Genomic DNA, 16,815 nt, shown 5'->3' on the forward strand with positions numbered 1-16,815 from the left:
AGACTCCATCTCAAAAAAAAAAAAATCCCATGGCTGGTTTACTAGTAATAACGTTATTTCAAAATATTTTGTTTTCAAAACTTTTTAGGTGTTATTTATGCTAGTGTAAAGAATAAAGTCTGGCTAATTGGAAATCTGTTAGACATGGTACACTGTCATTTTTTATTATAATAACCAGAAAGGACCACTACACTAAGAGAAAAAGTGCTGTTTTCTCTGCCGTCCCCGTATGAGCCCAGCCGTCCAGAACAGACCCCATGCTGGAAGGTTTTCCACACTGTAAGGACAAGTTTCATATTGACTGCACTGGTTCCCCGGAAAACCTTTTGTCTGCCTGGGATGAATGGTAGACTGTCCAGAGAACCAGATTTTCTTTCTACCTGTATGTTACATTTATCCTGCATTCAGAGCAGAAGTAAGTACTGGGATTATAGGTGTGAGCCACCATGCCTGGCCCGCCACAGTGACTTTTTAAAATAAACTTTTTTTTTTTTTTTTTTTTTTTTTTTGAGACGGAGTCTCGCTCTGTCGCCCGGGCTGGAGTGCAGTGGCCGGATCTCAGCTCACTGCAAGCTCCGCCTCCCGGGTTCACGCCATTCTCCTGCCTCAGCCTCCCGAGTAGCTGGGACTACAGGCGCCCGCCACCTCGCCCGGCTAGTTTTTCGTATTTTTTAGTAGAGACGGGGTTTCACCGTGTTAACCAGGATGGTCTGGATCTCCTGACCCGTCTCAGCCTCCCAAAGTGCTGGGATTACAGGCTTGAGCCACCACGCCCGGCCAACTTTTTTTTTTTAAGAGAAGTTTTAGGTTCACAGCAAAGTTAAGTGGAAAGTACAGAGTTCTCATATACCTTCTCCCCACACCACATACACACAACCTCTCCCACTACCAAAAAATTCCCCACCACAGTGATACGTTTGTTACAATCCATGGCCCTACATTGACATATCATTATTTCTCAAAGCCTACAGTGTACATTAGGGTTCATTCTTGGTGCTGTATGTGTATGGGTTTTGACAAGTGTAGAATGACAGGTATCTACCCTTATAGTATCATACAGAATAGTTTCACTGTCTAAAATTTCTCTGTGCTCTGCCTGTTCACCCCGCCCTCTCCTCAGTGCCTGAAAGTCACTGATCTTTTTTACTGTCTTCATGGTTTTGCTTTTTCTAGAATGTCACATAGTTGGAATCATACAGTATGTTCCCTTTGCAGACAAGCTTCTTTCACTTAGTGATATCCATTTAGGCTCCTCCATGTCTTGTCATGGCTTGATGGCTCATTTTTTAGTGCTAATATTCCATTGTCTGGAAGAACCACAGTTTATTTATTCATTTACCTACTGAAGGACATCTTGATTGCTTCCAAGTTTTGGCAATTAAAAATAAAGCTGCTATAAGCATCCTTGCACAGATTTTTTGTGGAGGTAAGTTTTCAGTTCACTCGGATGAACACCAAAGAGTGTGAGATCTAAGTCATATGGTAAGAGTGTGTTTAGTTTTATAAGAAACTGCCAAACCATCTTCCAAAGTGGCTGTACCATTTTGCATTCCCACCAGCAATGATTGAGAGTTCCTATTGCTCCACATCCTTGTCAGCATTTGGTATTGTCAGTGTTTTGGACTTAGCCATTCTAATAGGTGTGTAGTTGTATTTCCTTGTTGTTTTAAGTTGGAATTCCCTAATGTCATGTGATGTTGAACATTTGTAGTAATGTTTTTAAATCTTAGACAAAACTATTCAATTCTTCCAGACCCAGTACCCCTTTTTTCTTAAAGCATGATGATGCCATTTTACTTACAAATAACATGCGAAGGAGCTAAACAGACTTTTTGCTAATGTTTCATTTTTTATGCTGTGTGGGAACAATGATCTTGTCTATCTTATTCTCAGTGGTATTCCCCCAAACCAGGACAGCACCTGGTCCATATGGTTCACTGACTAAATATTTACTATAGTTGGTTAAGTAGTGGCCTCTAAAACGGTATCCCCACATTCGAATTCCTAGAATCTGTGAACATTGTTGTTTTGGGAAAAATGGTCCTTGTAGATGTAATTAAATTTAGGATGTTGAGATGGAGAGATCGTCCTAGATTATCTGGGTAGACCAATGCAATGAGAAGTACCCTTATAAGAGAAAAGCAGAGGGAGAGATGAGACAGGCAGAAGAAGAGAGTGAAGAGGAGGAAGCAATGTGACCTCAGAGGTGGAGATCAGAGTGATGTGGTCACAGGTCAAAGAGCACCTCCAACTACCAGAAACTGGAAGAGGCAAAGAAAGGACCCTCCCCTAAAACTTCTCAAATGAGTGTGGCCCAGTGGACCCTTTGATTTCAGACTTCTGGCCTCTAAGCCCTACGTATCCTCTAGTCAATTTTCCATCTCCATGGAATTGCTTATTCTGGACATTTTATATAAATGGAATCATGAAGTGTGTGATCTTTTCTGTCTGCCTCACTAAAATTAGCATAATAGCGCCTCTTGTTATAGTCTAAATATATTGTAATATTCCTTTTACTTCCTTAGAATTCATAGGTAATATGACCTACTTACACATATACTTTTTTAAATAGCATGCCTTATAATAAAAATAACTTTTAAAATAAGTATACGTTGTAACATTTCTACAGTAGGCTATTTATTTCATAGGATAGTAGGATCCCTGAATGTGCTTTACTATTTATGAAGCAGTATCACCATGAATGTGCCAATGATGGTAGCTAAGACACAGATATGCAGTGTTGAAGTCTCAAATACAATAATCAGCATTTCCCTTGATGATAACCTGATTTCTCCAAATGATGAACAGCTCTTTTTTTTTTCTAATTTTTAATTTTCAAATAAAATAGAGGTGGAGTTTCACTACGTAGCCCAGGCTGGTCTCAAATTCCTGTCCTCAAGTGATCCTCCTCCCTAGGCCTCCCAAAGTGCTGGGATTACAGGCATGAGCCACTCACTACACCTGGCTAGTTCTTGATAAAGTTCCAAATAAACCAAAGTTCAATTTTCTCTCAGTCTGCACAGTAGTTATGGCCTTGGAAACTTCAGTGTGTGTTCACAACCTGCAAGAAAATATTTGGTGTTTACTTGTAAAAGAGAGTTAGGCTCTCAACTCTGAGGATTACAGATGGGTTTTTCACCTACATGAATGTCTGGCAGAACACTCAAGAGTCATGTTAGACACGAAAAAACAGTTTTCATAGAGTGGCACTGTCCTGTGCATTGAAAGGCATGTTGCATCCCTGGCCTCCTCTCTCTAAATGCCAATAGTGACTACAATCACTGCACTGACCAGAATGTCCCCCAGGAGAGCGTCCATCCCTGCTGAGGACCAGGGGCTGAGCTCTTCTCAACTTCAAAACCACGTCTACGTGCCTGATCACCTCTGAGTCCATATTCCATTGATTTCTTTCTCCTCTCTTCCATATGTAATTTCTCCCTATTTATCATTCTCCATTCATTCATCAACCCGATCAGCCATTCTTTCATTAAAAAAATAAAAATAAAAATAAAAACATATTCTTCAAATCTCTCTTCTGCCCTACTGCTGACTTATATCATACTGTATCTCTCACGTGGATTTTGCAGTATTCTCTTAACTGATGTCCTTCCTTCAAGTCCTGATGTCCCCATCCCCACTCTACTCTTGGTATCAAAGGGTACCATCAGACATGCAGATTAGGTCAGGCCAGGCCTCTGTCCAGGATCTCCCAGAAGATCAAAGATCTGTTCTACAATATAGTGCCTCATCATCAGGTTCTCCCCAAACATCTGCTTCTCACATTTCAGAAAAATGTTGAACCACTTTTTTTCTTCTTCTTTTTTTGAGATGGAGTCTCGCTCTGTCGCCCAGGCTGGAGTGCAGTGGCATGATCTTGGCCCATTGCAACCTCCACCTCCTGGGTTCAAGTGATTCTGCTGCCTCAGCCTCCTGAATAGCTGGGACCACAGGTGCCTGCCACCACACCTAGCTAATTTTTGTATTTTTAGTAGAGACAGGGTTTCACCATATTGGTCAGGTTAGTCTCAAACTACTGACCTCAGATGGTCCACCTGCCTTGGCCTCCCAAAGTGCTGGGATTACACGCCTGGCCTAAACCAGTTTTTAAGACATGATTGGTATACAGTAAACTGCACATATTTAACAGTTTTATCGAGGTATAATTCATGTACTACACAATTCACCCATTTAAAGCACGTAATTCAATAACTTTTAGTGTAGTCACAGGGTTCACACATGTTTAAAATATACAAGTTGAGGGCTGGGCATGGTGGCTCACGCCTGTAATCCCTGCACTTTGGGAGGCCAAAGCAGGTGGATCACCTGAGGTCAGGAGTTCAAGGTCAGCCTGGCCAGCCTGGCCAACATGGCAAAACCCCATCTCTACTAAAAATACAAAAAGTATCCAGGTGTGGTGGCGCATGACTGTAGTCCCAGCTGTTTGGGAGGCTGAGGCACAAGAATCGCTTGAACCTGGGAGGTGGAATTTGCAGTGAGCCAAGATTGTGCCACTGCATTCTAGCCCAGGCAACAGAGTGAGACTCTGTCTCAAAAAAAATAAAAATATATACAAGTTGACACATTTTAACATAGGTACCTATCCCTGAAATCATTACCACAATCAAAATGATATTCATCACCCCCTAAAGTTTTCTTATGCCTATTTGTAATTTATTTTCCCTTCCCTAGCAACCACTTACTTGCTTTCTGTCATTATAAAGTACTTTACATTTTCAAGAATTTGATGTAAACAAATCATGTAGTGTGTACTGTTTACTTTGTCATCTGTCTTGGTCTGGCTTCTACAATCAGCATAATTATTTTGAGATTCATCCATGTTGTAAACATATGCCCATAGTTTATTCTTTTTGTTGCTGAGTAGTATTCAGTTGTGTGATTATACCACAATTTGTCTACTTACCTGTTAATGGTAATTGGGTTGTTTCCAGTTTGGGGTTATAACCAAAAAAAAAGCTGTTGTGAACATTCATATATCTGGTCTTATTGCTTTTGTTTCTCCTGGGCAAATACCTAAGAGTGGGATGGCTGGATCATATGATAAGTATATGTTAAGAAACTTATATATGTTAAGAAACTTATCATATAAGTATAAAAGTAGACTTTTTAAGAAACTACCAAACTATTTTCCAAAGTGGTGGTACCATTTTGTGTTTCCTCCAGAGGCGTATGACAGGTTCAGCTGCTCCAGGTCCTCACCAACTCCTGATGTGTCAGTCTTGTGAATTTTGGGGAACACATTTAGACCATAGCAGTAGGTCCCCAATAAATATTTGTTGGATAAAAATATAATTGCTGACCGTTACAGTAATGTATATTGGTCACTTTCTATGTGCCAGGCACTATACTAAGAGTTTTGCATATGTTTTCTCATTTTGTTCTCCTAACAAATCTAGGAGATGAGCACTATTTTATTTTCATTTAGAAAATGGGAAACTTAGCCCTTCTAGTGGATGTGTAGCAGTGTGCCTCACAGTTTAAACTCTAGTGGTTCTAACCTCCTAGTAGTTCCCACTACGTATTATCCAGTATCCTGGATGCTTCTTTACCCATCCTTAAGTTAAACCATCTTTCTTTTGATACAGACAGGAGACAGGGAAATACTGGGTAGAAGAGGGTGGTCCCCTGGCAAAGACCCCACCCTCCAGCCTGGAAACCCACTGCCCTAAATAGGAACAGGCATTCCTGTTTTCACACCCCCCTATCCTGTACCCATATAAACTCCAAATCCCAGGCTCCACAGGCAGACAAACAGAAGAGCAGCAGAATGGCACAGCAGAGGAGGAGAGTAGAGAAAAAACGTCTGAACATCGAGAGGAGTTCAGCTGGAGACAACCGGAGAGGAGATCAGCTGCTGGATAACCAGACTCCAGGGGAAGATCATTTTCCCACTCCATCCCCCTTCCAACTCGCCATCCATTCCACTGAGAGCCACCTCCACCACTCAATAAAACCCCTGTATTCACGATCCATCAAGTCCATGTGTGACCTGATCCTTCCTGCACGCTGGACAAGAACCCGGGTACCAAGATGGCACTGAGCTGGTTAACACTTAAGCTGTCAGTGACGGCAGAGCTAAAAGAGCACTGTAGCATACCCACTGGGGCTTTGAGAGTTGCAGACACACATCCCTAGACTCCTAACCTGGGACCAGAGCCCCAAGAGCACTTGCCTGGGCTCCCTGCACCCTGCTCGTCTGCGTGCTTCTCCTCCCTTAAGGGGTTTGAGCAGCAGCTGCAGCCAAACAGACGAGCCACACGCCTGTCGCACATCCTGTGTCCTATATCACTTTAGCCAGCCCCAGGTTCCCTGGCCATCCAGTTGAACCAGAGTTTTTCTATATATATACACATATATATATATATACACACACACCTACTCATAGAATTCTGTGGATTGTTTTTCAAAGCCTTTTCACATTATCCTCTGAAATCTTCTTACTGTGTTACTGTTTTCCCTACTCAAGGATTGGGACTGAATGCAAGGCTTGGCTCATCATAGCATCATTGTCACAAACGGCAATGCCAGAGACAGGATGCAACCTTCTGAGAGTGATACTTTTCCTCTGCAACTTGAAAAATGTAGCTCTGGCCGGGCGCGGTGGCTCAAGCCTGTAATCCAAGCACTTTGGGAGGCCGAGACGGGCGGATCACAAGGTCAGGAGATCGAGACCATCCTGGCTAACACAGTGAAACCCCATCTCTACTAAAAAATATAAAAAAACTAGCCGGGCAAGGTGGCGGGTGCCTGTAGTTCCAGCTACTCGGGAGGCTGAGGCAGGAGAATGGCGTGAATCCGGAAGGCGGAGCTTGCAGCGAGCTGAGATCCGGCCACTGCACTCCAGCCTGGGCGACAGAGCAAGACTCCGTCTCAAAAAAAAAAAAAAAAAGAAAAAGAAAAATGTAGCTCTAACTATTTTCTCTTGTTTAAAGAGAGCTGTGATCACAGTCAGTGTTATTTGAAACTTATTAATGAGACATAATATGCAACTGTAGTATTTTTAAATAAAATGAATAATTTTCCTAATTCCACAAAACTTTCAAACGTAGAAGGTGAAATATAAATGAAGACAAAGGAACTCATGAACCTCAAAGAAATTAAACTTTATCTGAAGGAGAGTCACCCAATCATTATTTTTATGATTTCAAGGTTTCCTGTTTTGGAGGATTTTAAATATATTTTTACCCTTATCCTCTATGTTAGGGTGTGAAAATGTTAAGTATTTTTGAGGGAACTGGGATTAGTAGTTATGCCTATAATATTTTGTTTATGTTGGTGGGTGAGGAAGAAGTAGGACTGAGAAGTATATTTCAAGCAGCTTCTGAGAAATTCCCAGTAGTCGGTAATACCTGCCAGATTTTCAGCTCCCCAGATAATGGTCAGTTAGATGTGGTTTTTACAGGTTCACAGGAGGGAGGCAGAAACAAAAAGAGTGAGCTGATTTCCAGGAAGAGTAGTTCCTGGTGGTTAAGTGAATGGTAAAGAAGTTAAGTTTCAAAGTCCAATTGGAAATTGCAGCTACGGAATTCAGAGTAATTGTCGCTGAGGCTTTATAGCCTGTGGATTTGGCCTGCTGTGCACAGGGAGTGGTTCTTGGTTTCTAGCCCAGAGCAAAGTGGCAGTGAAGCACAAACACATATGCAAGACCTTCTGGGGGTGGGGGGGTGGTGACTGGGTTTGCTGGAATTATGCATGGAATTAACCGGCAACTCAAGGAGTTAAAAGAAAACACTAGAATGTGGGAACTCCTACAGCAATCCAGTTGACTAATCAAAATTATTTTGAAATAGCTCTTCATAGTGGGTTTTGTTCCAAGCAAGGTAATGCCATCCATCACGAGCTAAATAAAACCCTGGTAAGATCAACACAGTCCTGGTAAGATCAACACAGTCCTGGTAAGATACGTTTTATGATTAAAGCCCACAACAAAGTGATTTGTACAAAAGGACTGTATAGCGCAGTGCTTCTTAAATTCCCCTGTGCACACCAATCGCCTGGCAATCTTGTGAAAACAGAGATTCTAAGGAGGGTCCTGAGATGATGCATGTTAAAGCAGCTCCTGGGTGGGGCTGGTACAGCCAGTTCTCAGACAATGCTTTAAGTTGCAAAGGCAGGTACTTAGGTAAATACATTGCTCTTACATATTAGATTATGAAGTTGTCCTGTAAATTTCTTTGACAAGATAAATTAGTCTGTTGTTAATAATCCTATTCACTCCTTGACAAAATAAACAAGTCTGTTGTTAATAATCCTATTCACTTTTAAAGGGTGTGGGCATCTAATTCTTTTTTTTTTTTTAAATCAACTTTTATTTTAGATATGGGGAATACATGTGCAGGTTTGTCACGGGGTATAGTGCACCCAGGGAGTGAGCATAATAAACAATAGTTTTTCAACCTACTCCCTCCCCCTCTAGTGGTCCACAGTGTCTGTTGTTCCCATGTTTATGTCGTTGTGCACTCAATATTTAGCTCATAGTTTTAAGTGAGAACATGTGGTATTTGGTTTTCTGTTCCTGAAATAATTTGCTTAGTATTTTGACTTCCAGCTCCATCCATGTTGTTGCAAGGACATGATTTTGTTCTTTTTTATGGCTGTGTAGTATTCCATAGTGTACGTGTACCACATTTTCTTTATCTAGTCCACTATTGATAGGCACCTAGGTGGATTCTATGTCTTTGCTGTCGTGAATACTGCTGCAATGAACAGATGAGCATATGTGTCTTTTTGGTATAATGATCTACTTTCCTTTGGGTATATACTCAGTAATGGGATTACTGAGTCGAACAGTAGCTCTGATTTAAGTTCTCTGAGAAATCTCCAAACTGCTTTCCACCGTGACTGAACTAATTTACATTCCCACCAGCAGTGTATAAGCATTTCCTTTCCCCACAGCCTCACTAGCATCTTTTGTTTTTTGACTTTTTAATAATAGCGATTCTGACTGGTGTGAGGTGGTATCTCATCGTGGTTTTTGACTTGTATTTCTCTGACAATTAGTGATGCTGAGCATTTTTCCATGTCTTTTTTTCAGTAGATATGAACACTTGCATGTCTTCTTTTGAGAACTGTTCATGTACATCAAATTCTCATTTCTATCTTCTGCTTTAAAAAAAGGAGGGAGAATATTTCTTCGTTAATGACCTCATGGAAAAATCATTTAAAAAATCTCCATATTAGGCCAGGCATGGCAGCTCATGTCTGTAATCCCAGCACTTTGGGAGGCTGAGGCAGGCGGATCACCTGAGGTCAGGAGTTCAAGACCAGCTTGACCAACATGGTGAAACCCTGTCTCTACAAAAACACAAAAATTAGCCAGGCATGGTGGCAGACATCTGTAATCCCAGCTAGTCAGGAGTCTGAGGCAAGAGAATCGCTTGAATCCAAGAGGCGGAGGTTGCAGTGTGCTGGGTACATTGTGCATTCCAGCCTGGGCAACAGAGTGAGACTCCATAAAACAAACAAACAAACAAACAAAAACCCTCCATATCGAGCCCTTTTTTTTTGAGACAGGGTCTTGCTCTGTTGCCCAGGCTACAGTGCAGTGGCCCTAATCTGGATCTGCAGCCTCAACTTCCTGGTCTCAAGCAATCCTCCCACCTCAGCCTCTCAAGTAGCTGGTTCCACAGACATACACCATCACACCAGACAACTTTTTTTAACATTTTTTTTTATTATTATACTTTAAATTCTAGGGTACATGCGCACAACATGCAGTTTTGTTACATATGTATACATGTGCCATGTTGGTATGCTGCACCCATTAACTCGTCATTTACATTAGGTATATCTCCTAATGCTATCCCTCCTCCCTCCCCACACCCCAAGACAGGCCTTGGTGTGTGATGTTCCCCACCCTGTGTGCAAGTGTTCTCATTGTTCAGTTCCCACCTATGAGTGAGAACATGCGGTGTTTGGTTTTTTGACCTTGCAATAGTTTGCCGAGAATGGTGGTTTCCAGCTTCATCCATGTCCCTACAAAGGACATGAACTCATCCTTTTTTATGGCTGCATAGTATTCCATGCGCACCTGACAAATTTTTAAATTTTCTGTAGAGACAGGGTCTCACCATCTTGCCCAGGCTTGCCTTGAACTCCTGGGCTCAAGCTGTCCTCCCGCCTTGGCCTCCCAGAGTGTTGGGATTACAAGCATTAGCCACGCACCCAACCTGAGTCTTTAAAGACTGAAAATACCCATGCCATTTATTTGACTGATGCTCCTGATTATTAAAGAAGTTACAGTAAATCCAGTATGTTGCCTACATACAACAGTGGCATTCAAAAAGTATGTTACTAGCTGTTCCAGTAAGAACAGTTGCTTTTGTGTTACAATTTGAAAACAAGCACTTCCTAGTTTGAGTATTAGGTTATCTTTAGCGCAGCACCATCCTGTTTTGGAGGTAGCATCATATGATAGTTTGAGTACAGACTTTGAAGTCAGACTTTCTAGATTCTAATCCCAGTTCTGCCACTTGCTGACTGTGTGCCTGTGGATGAGTGCGCAATGGTGTACTCATCTGTAAAATTGGTCTGCATTCTCCAGGTGTTACTGGATTGAGTGAAAATCTGCAAAGCTCCTAGAACAGTGCCCAGCACTTATATAAGCTACATAAGTGTTTGTTAAATATATGATTAAAATAAATAATATATTGCATTAATGTCATATCTTAGTTGCTCAGTGGTCCTATGGAATCCAGAAAGCCTGTTCTCTTTTTACCAACTAAAACATCCCACAAGACTTTGCCAACAAGTAGCTGGTCAGAGAGAAAGGAGCTTTCAGCCAACAACCTGAGAACCCCAAAATATATACATGACGCTTGGAAATGCATTCATTTTCCTTATTTGATTAGACTTACCTCGGTCTTTTGGTTTTGCAGTTGGTGATGTATATTGGCCAAGTGGCCAAGGATATCTTGAAGTGGCCCCGTCCCTCCTCCCCTCCAGTTGTGAAACTGGAAAAGAGACTGATTGCTGAATATGGAATGCCATCCACCCACGCCATGGCGGCCACCGCCATCGCCTTCACCCTCCTTATCTCTACTATGGACAGATACCAGGTAAGGTGGCCTCGTTCTTCTTCCTACCCATCTACTGTGGCAGCAAATAGAGGCTGCACTTCTGAATTTTCTCTTAAAGCTGCTTTGAGGGACCTTAAGGTTTATGAAATAAAGATTAAGAGAAACTGAAACCTATTAAGCAGATGACAATTGCATCATAAATAAAGTGACCATATAATTTAGCATCTAAATCAGGTTGTGCCTGAGTGTGAACATCAGCACCGTTAATATATGACACCAGGACAACTAGCATAATATGGACCATCCCCGGAGACCAGCATGTATTATCACCCTGGGCTGCCTGACGAGACAGTGCTTGAATTAGTGTTCTCATCCTCTGTTTGCAAGAGGAGTTTATGTCCTAGTAAATGATTCTCCAGGGCTGAGATGATTCTACCAAATCCCTCTGCCAGACTCCCCGGGGCCTGGGGCAGCAAAGAGTCTGTGACTCAAATTAGCCTCTAAGGATGTCTCTGCCCTGGTTAAGGCTCAGCCACTAGAAACGATGGCTCGAAGTTTTCTAGAATGTTCTAAATGGCAGAGGATTACTAAATGCTGAAAATAGAAGAATTTTACTTAATATCTACTTAAATGCCAATTATAGTAAGACTTAAAAGGTTACATTATTACAGCAATGAAGTTATTTTTCCTATTTGAGACCTATGGCTCTAATCCTCTGTTTAATTTTATAAGTGTTATCTTTTACCCCTTGGAAGTTTTATTTGTTTGTTTGTTTATTTGTTTGTTTTTGAGACAGGGTCTCTGTTGCTAGGGCTGGAGTACAGTGGCACCATCAGCGCTCACTGCAGTGTTGACCTTCTGGGCTCAAGCAATCCTCCCATCTCAGCTTCTCAAGTAGCTGAGACCACAGCTATGCACCACTACACCCAGCTAATTTTTAAAAATTTTTTATAGTGAAGGGATCTCGCTGTGTTGCCCAGGCTGGTCTTGAACTCCTGGCCTCAAGCAATCTGCCTGCCTGGGCTTCCCACAGCACTGGGATTACAGGCATGAGCCACTGCACCCAGCCCCACTGGAAGTTTTAGATTCCGTTAAATCTAGCAGTCTTGTAGATAAATGGCAGCATTGTTTTTCCCTGTCCCTTTACCCCAGAAGACCAGAGATGTTCCACATTCCAGGTTATGCAGAAGCAGGAAGTCAAGCTTCATGTAGCTGGAAAGACCAGGACTAGTGTTGGGTCCCAGCTCTACTGCTGTAGCCTTCTACCTGGTCATCTGGGTTTAGACCTCTCTTACATAAGAAAGGGACAGTTACAAGGAATATATTTGACTAGATATCATCTTTTGTCATAAGTTACTTAAATGTCATGCCAAGGTCAAACAATGTCTGAGCCCTCAGCACTGTCTGAATTAACTTAGTGCAGGCTGCTGAGCCATGTTGTACCCAATGTCAGCTGCCCTAGAAGGACATAGTGGGCCAAGCACCAGCTCCCATTGGGTTGCTCTTGGTGCCCAGAGAAGTCTAAGAACATGGTAATGTCACTTAAGAGAAAAGCAGCAAGTGGAGGCTCACAGCAGCAAAACCACCACTATCACCACAGACACATCCATTGCAGAGCTGCCAAGTCCTCCTTAAAAAATTCTTGTCAACTTACATGATGTAGCAGTTTTCATAAGATCGGAGTCATGTTGTGAATTTCTTTCCTATTTGATTTTTAATGGTGAATGTATTTAGCTAGCTGAGTTGTTTGCTCATAAACAGCTCTAAATATTGGTTTATTTATATATTTTATATGTATTGGTTTATTTTTATATATTTATTTACATATATATTGGTTTATGTGTGTTGAGTAACCCAAAAACTATTGAAATAAAATTTTTTAAATGTGTGTTGAGGCTACTGCCCACACCCTAATTTCCAAATATATTAACTCATTAATTCTTAACACTTTTAAATTAAAATCTGAGACTTAGTTAATGATAAACCTTAAGAACAGACATGACAACCAGGTGTTATGGTACTCACGTGTTACATGGGAAAGAACACACTGGGCTTGGACTCAGAAGGCATGGCCTGCAGTTCTGACTCTCACTTACTGGCTGTGTGACTTCAGGCAGATCATTTCACTTCTCTGAACCCCAAGCTCTTGTTGTGAGGGTCAAATGGGAGCACTGAGGGGAAAGTGCCTTTGTGATAAAGTTTATTAACAATGTCATTTATTATCATGGTTAAGGGCTTCCTCATTTGTGAAATGGGGCTAATAACCGAGCCTATTTCATAGGGTTATGTGAAGACTAAGGGAGATAGGATAAAGTGCTTTGCCTAATACAGACAGTGCTCTATTGTCTTGGATCTTACTACGGAATACCACAGACACTAGTGCTTGAAGCAGGTGGATTACATGCCTATGTCTAGTTTATAAGCAGAGTATCTGTGTGTTCCTTATATGATTCAGCATTAGCCAGATTTCTCCAGCCGCTAGTATTACTCAGCATCAAATGTTGAGAGTCAGTAGAATCTGCACAAGTGCTTTTGACATCTGGATGCAAATATGCCGATTCTTACTTTGGTCCCATTGCCCCTGCGTCTTCCACAGAGGAGGAGAAGTTGCTTGTTGGGATTTTCAGATTATAGCCCTGGCTATCTATCTACCTTGCTTCTTGGTCAAATTGTTTGTTTCTTGTCGCTCTGATTTAAGAATAGGTAGAAATCAAAGTTATTCATTTCACTAAAACTGCCAGCACTGTAGTTGTGGTCATGAGTCTTAAAGCCAAGTCCTACTACGTCTCATGTGCATGCTTATATGTTGGAAACTTCCTCCCAGAACTGTATACCTCGGTATCTTCCCCTTCTCTTTCTTCTGTCTCCCCGTTTAGAAAACGTTTTTAGATAATCAGATTGCTGGTCTGGGGAATGCAAGATTTGGACTAGCAATTCTTGCATTAATGAACCCTATTCCCACCTATGACATGAAATCATATGTCTGAGTGTGATCTAATTCCCTTGTTTTTTCTCCTTACCCCACAGTATCCATTTGTGTTGGGACTGGTGATGGCCGTGGTGTTTTCCACCTTGGTGTGTCTCAGCAGGCTCTACACTGGGATGCATACGGTCCTGGTAAGACTTTGTGGTCAGGTCTTGTGGCGATTGTTTGAATGATATTGTGGTCACTGTGTCAATATGTTTCTCATACTACTTATTTATAAAATTATTTGCATATGTAATTATATTTCTCATCATACCAATGCATTAAGTAATTATTATGTTCGGGTGCATGTACGATAACAATAATGAAACATTAAGGTAATATCAATGAGGCTGAGCCACGCTGAACCCTCAAGATTTTGGAAATGGGCTAGAACAGCGTTGGAGACTCCGGTCATTTATATTCACATCGGTTTACTGACGGTGCAGCAAGCAGTGCAGGAAAAGCCCCCAGGCTCATAGACACAAGTGAGTAGTCGCAGTTCCCCACTTAGGTCTTCACAGAGAGGGGCCTGAAATCAGAGATCTCCAGTGCCCTTGCAAGGTAAGCGTCCCACCAGGTCAGAGGAGCCGGGAATCATGGCTTTGCTTCCTTCCATACTGTTTTAGGCTGGAGGCAGTGGTGGGAACACAGAGTCCCATCTGCATCTAAAAGTCCATCCACCCTTTTACCATATTAGAAATATTTTCCAGGGCCGCCATGATTGGTACAGTTAAAGTCCTTGAGAATTCAATTTCCCACGGCTGCCTTGAAGTTCCAGAGTGTAAGACTGGCCGTGGTTGACCACAGGGGCGCTATTTATCATCGTAATGGGTACAAGAAAGATTTCTTTAAAAAGAAACGGGCACTTGCTCATTATGTGTTTATCTCAATTCTGAAGCTCTAAAGTTAAGTTAGCAAAAAACCTGGGAGGGAAAGGCCCACGCCCCACACGGGCCTTCTTGCTTCTCTCCCTGGTCCCTGGTGTGGGTTTTTTATGGGAAACATGGAAGGGAGGGGGCAGAAGGGCAGAAGCCACAAAGTGAACAGATTGGGGAGATCGTTTGTCAAAAGGAACAGAGGCCGAAGTAACTCAGAGAAGGGGGTTTACGGCTTCCCAAGGATCTATCAGAGAGCAACATTATGCTTTCCTCTTAAAATGCAAAGGAAGGTGCTGGTAGTAACCGACTCAAGGCCAGGCCTCAGAAGAGGCAGGCAAGTCTCCAACTTTAAGGCGTGCTAAAAATCTCAGGAATCAAGATAAATAATTTGAATGCAGTTTTTTAAAAAATCAAAATTCATGCCACAAAACCCCATGATGAGCTAAATAGTCAAATTTTAAGTGAAGACAAGATCTGACCTTGTATTTGCATGCTATGCCTCACCAGCTTCACCTCAGCCTAGCCCTGACCTGGGTGCTGTCTGGGTGAAGGTGGACCTCAGATCTTGGACATAAGAAAGGAGCAATGAAGGGCCAGTCCTGTAATTTTACCTTCCAAGGCACATTCTTGCTGTCCCCATCCCACGTCACACCACACTGGTGGCTTCTAAGATGGAGGGAAGGAAGGGAGGAGGGCATTCTCAATTTGCTACACTGCTGCTTCGTGTTACAAAGAGGTTCTCTCCAAATATGTTCATGGACATTAATATGGAATGAAGAACTCTTGGGTTCTCTGGCATCTCTTTTTATCTGGGGCTACTGTTTAATTTCTGTAGGCTTTAATAAAAAATGATCTTGGTATTAATAGACTGGATAAAGAAAATATGGTACATATACATCATGGAATACTATGCAGCCATGAAAAGGAATGAGAGCATGTCCTTTGCAGAGACTTGGATGAAGCTGGAAGCCATCGTCCTCAGCAAACTAACACAGGAACAGAAAACCTAACACACATGTTCTCACTCATACATAGGAGTTGAACAATGAGAACACATGGACACAGGGAGGGGAACAACACACACCAGGGCCTGTTGGGAGGTAGGGGGTGAGGGGAGGGAACTTAGAGGATGGTCAGTAGGTGCAGCAAACCACCGTGGCACACGTATACCTGTGTAACAGACCTGTACATTCTGTACATGTATCTCAGGACTTAAAGTAAAATTTAAAAAAGAATGATCTTGAGAACTTGGGTTAAAGTTAAAATGAAAGTAAGCACAAGCATGTGGAGCTACAGAGATGAATAAAGAGTACACAAAACCCACCTCAATAGAAACACAGCTACAGCCTTTTCTTTTTAAGGTGAGTTGTGGGGACAGTAAGCAGATATTTAGGTGAAGATAGATTAAGCCTCTCATCCAGATGCAAGGAATGGGTACCACCCTCCTTTTGGGAGCATTTGTCCCAGAAGAAGCTGGAGCAAGAGGCCACAGCAACCACTGTCCCCAGCCCCATCTGTTCTGTGAGGACCCAGGGCTTCTTTCATGCTCATAATTTTATTTCATAAAGATCTTAGACCCTGACTCAGGCTCAGGCCCAGGTACCAGTCAGGCTACAGGACCAGAGAATGGCCTACGGTGCAATGATGAGTAATTTCTGGTAGAAGGGAACAGTTGGTTTTAATAGTAGGATAAGGTAGAATTATGGATTAGTAGTCTTTATTCAGCAGCAACTTAATCAGCTCCTACAGGCCCCTGGGCTTGGAACTAGATCTGGGAGCTCTTGTGGTAAAGAAACCTACCCCGCCCCTCAGGTGTCCCAAGTCTACTCAAGGAGACAGATGTCTACACTGCTGATTACCTGACATGATGATATAGTTAGGATGGAATAGCAGATTGAGCCAACTATGGTAGCCTGCCCCTTCCCTGGGCCCC

The 16,815-nt window shown here is 42.2% G+C and overlaps 1 protein-coding gene across 1 annotated transcript in view; it reads left to right on the forward strand.

Annotated features, from left to right (window-relative positions):
• Positions 1-16,815, forward strand: part of SGPP2 (sphingosine-1-phosphate phosphatase 2) — a 122,503-nt gene that overhangs the window by 67,072 nt on the left and 38,616 nt on the right. Inside the window, exons 3-4 of the mRNA XM_011996015.1 lie at positions 10,896-11,075; positions 14,064-14,153. Coding sequence (XP_011851405.1) covers positions 10,902-11,075; positions 14,064-14,153 — 264 coding nt within the window. The 5' untranslated portion in view covers positions 10,896-10,901. The remainder of the gene's footprint in view (positions 1-10,895; positions 11,076-14,063; positions 14,154-16,815) is intronic.

The sequence above is a fragment of the Mandrillus leucophaeus genome, unplaced genomic scaffold, assembly GCF_000951045.1.
Source record: "Mandrillus leucophaeus isolate KB7577 unplaced genomic scaffold, Mleu.le_1.0 Scaffold1135, whole genome shotgun sequence".
Classification (NCBI taxonomy): Eukaryota; Metazoa; Chordata; class Mammalia; order Primates; family Cercopithecidae; genus Mandrillus; species Mandrillus leucophaeus.